Source organism: Arachis ipaensis, chromosome B10 (genome assembly GCF_059453495.1).
Source record: "Arachis ipaensis isolate K30076 ecotype BB chromosome B10, ASM5945349v1, whole genome shotgun sequence".
Taxonomy (NCBI): domain Eukaryota; kingdom Viridiplantae; phylum Streptophyta; class Magnoliopsida; order Fabales; family Fabaceae; genus Arachis; species Arachis ipaensis.
Genome location: NC_142435.1, coordinates 79,069,099 through 79,076,620, shown reverse-complemented (window position 1 = coordinate 79,076,620; position 7,522 = coordinate 79,069,099). Strand labels below are relative to the sequence as shown.

General features: G+C 37.7%; 1 protein-coding gene across 1 annotated transcript; it reads right to left on the bottom strand.

The window, feature by feature from the left end:
* Positions 1 to 3,608: 3,608 nt before the first annotated feature.
* On the bottom strand, positions 3,609 to 4,860 carry LOC107623715 (2-hydroxyisoflavanone dehydratase). Its single transcript, XM_016326064.3, has one exon. It carries the CDS (start codon positions 4,671 to 4,673, stop codon positions 3,756 to 3,758), a length of 918 nt encoding a protein of 305 aa, XP_016181550.1. The 5' UTR covers positions 4,674 to 4,860; the 3' UTR covers positions 3,609 to 3,755.
* Between the last annotated feature and the right edge of the window lie 2,662 nt (positions 4,861 to 7,522).

The following is a 7,522-nucleotide window of genomic DNA, read 5'->3' as shown; positions in this document are numbered from 1 at the left end:
CTGAACCAAGTAAATTTTTTATCATTCAACAGTAGGTCCACTAACTGCATATCTTGAACCCAATCCTTGAACTCTTCTGCCGATGCTATAACCTGTCCTGACCTTTCCTCTCTTCAATCTGTATAACCTTATTAAAGTCTCTCATATAACATATCAGACCTCGACCTAACCCATCTACAAAACTCAGTTCCTCCCACACAGCCAGTTTCTCCAATTTAGTATGAGCACCATATACTAAATAGAACGTAGAATTGAACTCATTTTTTAACAGTACTCCTTTAACACATAACCATATTTTTCCTTTGTAACAATTATTTATTTTAAATTACATGTCGTCCCACATTGATAACAGACCCCCGAATGTGCCTGCCGACTCTACAAACTCCCACCCTACAGCATCGCTCCCCCAAATATGCACTACATCAAACTTAGTCACAACTTGCATCTTAGTTTCAACCAACCCTAACATATTCACTTTTGCTTCTTTTTTTAGTTCTTTCACCATACTCAATTTTCCAACACCTCCTAACCCCTTAACAATTCAAGAACTAAAAATCATTTTAAAACTGTTTTACACACCTTTTTGAAATTTTTTGGTCTACATCTTCGTGCCTTTTCTTTCTGCTTTGCTAATCTCCTCTTTTGAGCTAAAGCCTCATTCTGTTCTTAAAGAATTGCCATGATATCATCTTCATCGTTGTACTGCACGGCTCCTGATTCAACAGCCAGCTCCCACGTCTTCCTATTTTCCAGCATCTGCTCCTCTCATTCCAAATCCTTACCATCACTGTTCTCCGGATTTTTAACACTAATGTCCCCGGCACTCCCAGCCCCAACACTGCCTTTATCAACCTCGCACCGTTCAAAGTTAAACCGTCTACAGGTGCGTCATCTCCACCTATAACAGGACCAACTTTCGAACCAGCAGCCTTTTTCTGAGGCACTAGACATTGCACCGTCGCTTCCATGTCAACATCGCCATCCATGGAAGAATGTAACCCCGCCATCGCCGGCGTTGAGTGATACCCTAACAAAGACACAATCTCCAATGGGGGACGTACCTCCGGTTGAAGATCGCAGGCAGCATACACCGTTACAGGCCCGACAGCACCGTCTCCTCCACTAGTCCGTCGCTCCTCACTGGCTATGAGCTTTCCCAAGCTTCGTTGATCTGTTGCGGCGTCACACCCTGCAATCTCCCTTTCAACTTGATAATGAACCACGGCGCATAACCCAGGACTCGGAGCAGCTTCGACCTAGTCAACCCTCGCCCGACTCGGATTCACCAGCCCACCTCCTATAGCCACATCAGCATGAATGTTAGCATGATCTAGGCTTTCAACTAAGGAAAAAAAGTTCAAGCTTTCTCTTTTGGCACACCTGTTACAATAAACTTTTTTGGGCCTACTAAGAAGCCTGCTTTGGGTTTCTTTTTTTCTCCAACAATCCTTATTCTTCAGCCCATCATTATTATAAGCATAGCTAATTGTTTTTTCTGATTCAGCATCATTAATCATCAAATCATTATATCCCATAAAATCCTCACTGCCCTCTAAAACAGGATCATCTGTTTCCCTTGCTGTACGAGTTTGAATTAAATTGCAATTTCTCCATTCATTCAAAATATCCTCTAAAATTACTACTCTACCCTTATTCGTTTCTTCCTCCCTTGGCACCGCCATCACTAACTCATCCACCGGATCTCTACTTTCCACTTGTACCATGGCGCTCGAACTGTTAGCAACCATCTCGCAAGCTTTTAGGAGATAAGGATTACCTACCTCTTCAATCTTGCACTCCACTCCATAACTCTTATGATCAACCTCTTTAACCAGGACATTGAATCCGCTAGTACCAATTGTGACGTTAATCCACTTGTTAATGATGTCCATGATACAAGTATCTATTTGCACCCGTCCCACACTGAATGAGAGGCATGATTTCGTGGCTTTGTCACATCCAATTACTTCTCCCCATTGGCTTCCTATTATTCTGAACGTCTCCGCTGACCATGTATGCAGAGGAACACCAAAGCACTCTAACCATACCCTTCGAGTTTCACTGCGCTCCTCTTCATCTCATCTCCATACGCTGTGAAAATTTGTAGTAGGTTATTCATTTTAAACGTGTAAGCTTCTTCTGCACTCAAGATACTATTAAAAGTCATGAGTGCCTTGTACGCTCCTAGTTCTCGTAAAGTTATTTATTGTTTTATTTTCAGTTCTTATTTATTCATCTATTTTCCGTTTTATTGTTTTTAATTTTATGATTATTTTATTTTGATTCTTTTTCCTTTAGAGCATTTTTGTTTATTTTAATTTTGACTATCACTTTCTTTAAATTTTATTTACTTTTCGGTATTTTCATTAATTCACATTTTATACGTTTTATTCATTTTTAATATAAACACTAAATAATTCTCAAGTCGAGCTCACTCTTTTTCAGAGAAATCGTATCTGCTCTCCAAACTAAGATCTTCATACAAGTTTGATTCGACGCCCTGTTGAAGTTATCAAATATTAAGTGAAACAACAGAATATTAATATATAGATAATATATTTTTTTATCTTAAATAGTTTTTAAAAAAACACTAATAATTTAAGTTATATTTAATTAGAAAATTAAATTTCAATTTTAACTAAATTACCTACTATCCTAAAGTTAATTATTATTTTTTTGAGTTTATTTATTTATTTATTTTTAATTTCTATACTAAATTAATTTTAATAAGATAATTATTATATATTGAAATTAACAAAAAATTTTTTAAATGATATTTAGTTATTTATCCATCATTTTAAGATCATTGCAGATAATCAAATGTTTCCAGCCTAGCCCATAAAATTTAAAAATTTGGATCCTCTAAATTTTGAATTACTTTAGAGGAAAAAGTATGATCTATTACCATTTATTTCATAGGTGAAACAAAAAAAATGAGAGAAAAAACATTTAACGGTGAGAGATCATAAAAATCTAAAATTTAAAAGATCCAAACTCGAAGCTCGGTGTTTGCTGATCATGTCCTGAAAGAGCCACTGAATTTCAAGCTATTCACGTGCTTGACTCCTTTCCTTGTTTCCTTGATCGGCTTCAAACTTTAGCCTCGGAGTGAATTAATTCACCACTGTCCTTCTCGTCTTTTTATCTTCATTTTAGGAATGATTCCAAAATTTCACTACTGACTAGACGACGATGTACTTACGCACAACCGAGTCATACATGGCATAGCAGTGTTCCATTGTGAAATTTTTCCCATACTTTAATCACCGGTACACAATCAACTAAAATGTTTACCTGTTTGCCGATTTGAAATGCAAACGTTAATGACATGAAAAATGATAAACAAACTCTCTTTATATTTCTCTTATATTCTCTCCTTTATTCTTCCCCCTAAATTGCGGATCTACCCAATTTCTTACGGGTTTCTAGTATTACTGTTCACCCCAAAAAAATCTGTGTACTACTCTTTCATTTTTACAGGATGACAGTTATTATAATGTTAGTTTCCACTAACGGAAATAGAGCAGTAACTACCAGTATTCAGTATCAGTTCATTCACACTTCCATATACCGTATCATATCCGATAAGGTAAAAATAGAACATCACATTTCAGTATTTGACCACCCAGTTTATTATTATTGCTATACCAAATAACAGCACAAAAAACAGGGAAAAGAAACAACCCAAAAGGCATTGAAGTTTGTGGGTCTCACTCATAATCAAGCTAGGACAAACAAAATAAAGGGCAGGGTCTCTAGCACTGGCTCTGTTTAATGAAAGAAACAATCTGTTTAACAAGGTCCACAGATTTTTCGGCAGAAGGGTTCATCAAATGGAACACGTGCTCTTCTCCTTCAGTTTCAACCATCTCAACCGTCCCACTCCACGCGCTTCCCTTAACCGTTTCGTAGTAACTCCTCCCTCTCTCTCTCAAGAAATCTTCCTCCGCAACCAAAACCAACACGCGCCTGCATCCCAAACCCGATAGGTTCGGATCCTTTTCCGGATGGATTTTCGGGTCGGTTAGTCCTCCGTAAGAAGGGTAAAGAAATTCTGTGAGTTCGTCTCTCTGGTCGTTACCGAAGTACGGGTGGATCAAAACGAGGCCGTCGAGGGTGAACCCTCCGAAACCCTCGACAGCACCGCGCATGGCCATGTTATGAGCAAGGTTGGCGCCGGCGCTGTCTCCGGCTAAGAACACGCGGGAGAAGTCCGCGTGGTCGTTGAGCCAGGGCTCAGGGCCGCCTCCGTGTGCGGCGGCATGTGTGGCGGTCCACTGTATGGCTTCCCATGTGTCGTCGTATGCGGTGGGGAGGGGGTGTTCCGGTGCGAGGCGGTAGTGGACGGAAACGACGACGGCGTTGGTCTCGGCGGTGAGCGTGTTGAGGTGGCGGTGGTAGGTGGTATTGAAGGGGGTGCAGATGCAGAAGGCACCGCCGTGGATGTAGATGAGGAGAGGGAGTTTTCCGGCGGGGTTTGGTGGGAGGTAGAGGCGGGCGGCAACGCCTGTTTGGGGGTTGATGGTGACGTCTTTGGATTGGACGTTGGTGAGTGGGTCGGTGCCGGGAGGGGTGGTGTCAGTGCCCATGAATCGCTCGACGGTTCCGTCTTTGTACTGGCGGAAGAGGCGGGGGAATTCACGGAGAACCTCCTTGTTGGAGTTTGGATCCATGGCGGATGGTGGTAGTAAGAGAGGTATTTGTTTATGTTAAGTGTGTGCTGGTGTTTGGGTTTTTGTTTGTGTGTGATGACTTACTTCTTGTATAAGAGAATGAAGGTTCATAGAATGAACGGTTGGTGAGGAAAATAAATTATCATAAAAGGAGCCGTTCTTTTAATTAATTACCTAATTAATGGGATTAATTGTTTTTTTTTTTTTGAATCAAAGGGAGCTCAACACAGCAGAGTGGAGCAGATAGCAAAGCTATAGTAAGAATAAAACAAGATAACATACAACTCCTAGATACTGTGACTCGGCCATCAACACCCAAAGGGCTCAACACCACTCCATTCTTCGTAGAACGTAAATGATCTGTTAATAATGTCCCATACTCTTGAACTCTTATTTCGGAAGAGCCTGTCATTCCTTTCTAGCCAAATTGTCCAGATAACAGCAAAGAATCCAGTGAACCATCTCTTCCTATCTACCTTCCTTCCTGTAAAGCTCGTCCAACTCTCAAAATGTTCCTTCAAAGTACCCGGAAAGCTCCACCTTTGTTGAAAGGCCATTAGCCAAGCACACCACACCTGCCATGTAATCTCACAACTAAGAAACAGATGATACGCGGTTTCAACAGGCTTACCACAAAGAAGACACCTATTGTCCTGCTGGTCAATAACCCGTAATCTGCACAGTCGATCCTTTGTGTTGACCCTTCCGACTAACGCAAACTAAGAAAGGAGTTCAACCCTCGGGGGGACAAATCCTTTCCAAACAGCACTAGTGAAGCTATAGCTGGTAACCTCCTCCGGTAGGACTTCCTCCTGCATCACTCGCACAAAGGATTTTGTTGAGTAGTCACCTGTTTTATCAAATTTCCATACCACACTATCTTCCCTCCCATTTGTAAGCTTGAATGACTGTAAGATCTCATGAAGCTGGTGTACTAAGTCCAACTCCCACTAGACCAACTCTCTCCTCCACTGGAAACTCCAAATCCACACTAGCCCATCCCAAAAGCCACAGTCTGCTATCACAGATTCATGAAGAGTTGAGACCGAGAAAAGCCTAGGAAACATATCTTTCAATACTCCAGCCGGTAGCCATCTATCCTCCCAGAATCGGATTGTTCTGCCTTTCCCTAACTCCATCGACAACCCACTGATCATCTGATCTCTCAGCCCCGGCTTACTAACTTGTAGCTGGCATATATCCTTCCAAGGACCCCCTTGCGTGGGAGTAGGCTGTCCTCCCACCATTCTTGCAGGATGCATATTATTACAAGAGCACACCACTTTCTTCCATAAGGGACAGTCTTCTTTCGAGAACCTTCACCACCACTTAAACAGCAATGCAGTATTTCGAATCACCGCATCCCCAACTCCCAACCCACCTGCCTTCTTTGGAACCAAACTTAAGAATCAAAAGTAGCCAAAACTTTTTATTTTTAATTTTGTTTATGAGATGAGTAATATTTATTTAGGATTTTTTTTAGAATAAATAAAAAAAATATTTTTGGAGAAAAATTATTCTCAGATTATTTTTTGGAATTCAAATTTTTTTTGAAAAATAGATCCTCTTAATTGTTAAAAAATTGAGAGTATAAAGTATGATTTTTAACCATTCATTGTTTTTTTTTATATTTATTTTTGGTCTCACTTATAAAACTAATGGTAAAAAATTATACTTTACTCTCTCAATTATTAAAAAAAATGGGAGAATCCATTCCCATTTTTTTGTTGTGAGGTTCGTTGTATCTCTTGGCAAAAATTCAGTACCGTGCTTCTCTCAGAGAACTCAGCATATTGACCAAAGTTCATCGAATCCCTCAACAAACTTCATAAAAAATGTACGCAAATTTAAGATATTTGTACCTTCAATTTGAGAAAATATTTACTATAAACAAAATTTTTAATTCTAAAAAAATCTAGTTTAATTTTTGAAATGAAAAGTTCTATTTTTACATTAATTTTTTTAAGAATGCGTACTCTTAAACATTCATAGAAAAAATAGATGAAATTATATGTTTAAGTTATTATTTGTTCGATTATATGTAGCATATGCATGCAGTAAACAATGGTATAGTAAAAATAGTGTTCCGAACACGCATTTGAAGTTAGTCTAAACATTCAACAAACTTTGTAAATTTGACAAAGTTCATCGAGGAACAGGCGAATTTGCCTTCCATCCAAAACAAAGTGGGTAGTTAATGATTGTAGGAGAGTTTGAAAGAAAAAATAGAATGGTTAAAAAAAGAAAAGAAAATATTAGAAGAAATTAGAAGATGAGAGAAAAATTGAAAGAGGAAAGACCAAGAAAAAAAACTAAGAGTGACAAACTCATGAAGACGCTATATCAGAACCCTAACAAAGCGTTTGTGTACCCTAATGGCGCTATGTGTTTTACAATTTTTATAATATCACTTTATATATATATTTTTTTTAAAAAAAAATAATTAAAAGTCATAACTCATCATTCTAATTTTTTTAATTAAAATATTATTATTTTAAAAATTATTTATTAAATTGTCACCCTTTTAAACTATATTATTCAGTTACTATTTTTTTTGCCACGGTGGCAATTAATTTTTTGTCAGTTGAGAGATGTTGACTATCACTAGATTAGAATATTTTTTGTTATAAAAATACTATTTTTATATTAAAATTAATCAATATGTATTTTTATATAGATATATGTATAATTTAATTTATTTTTAATGTGTATTTTGTATTTTAATGTGTATTCTATACTAATAAATAATTTTAGTAATTAATTTTAATGTACACTTAGCATAATTATTTGTTATATATTACATTTTTTTAAATATATTACATAATCATATATTAGATTTCTTAATTAAT

Coding starts and splice junctions, on each gene's coding strand:
- LOC107623715 (XM_016326064.3), bottom strand. CDS start 4,673: ATGGATCCAAACTCCAACAAGGAGGTTCTCCGTGAATTCCCCCGCCTC.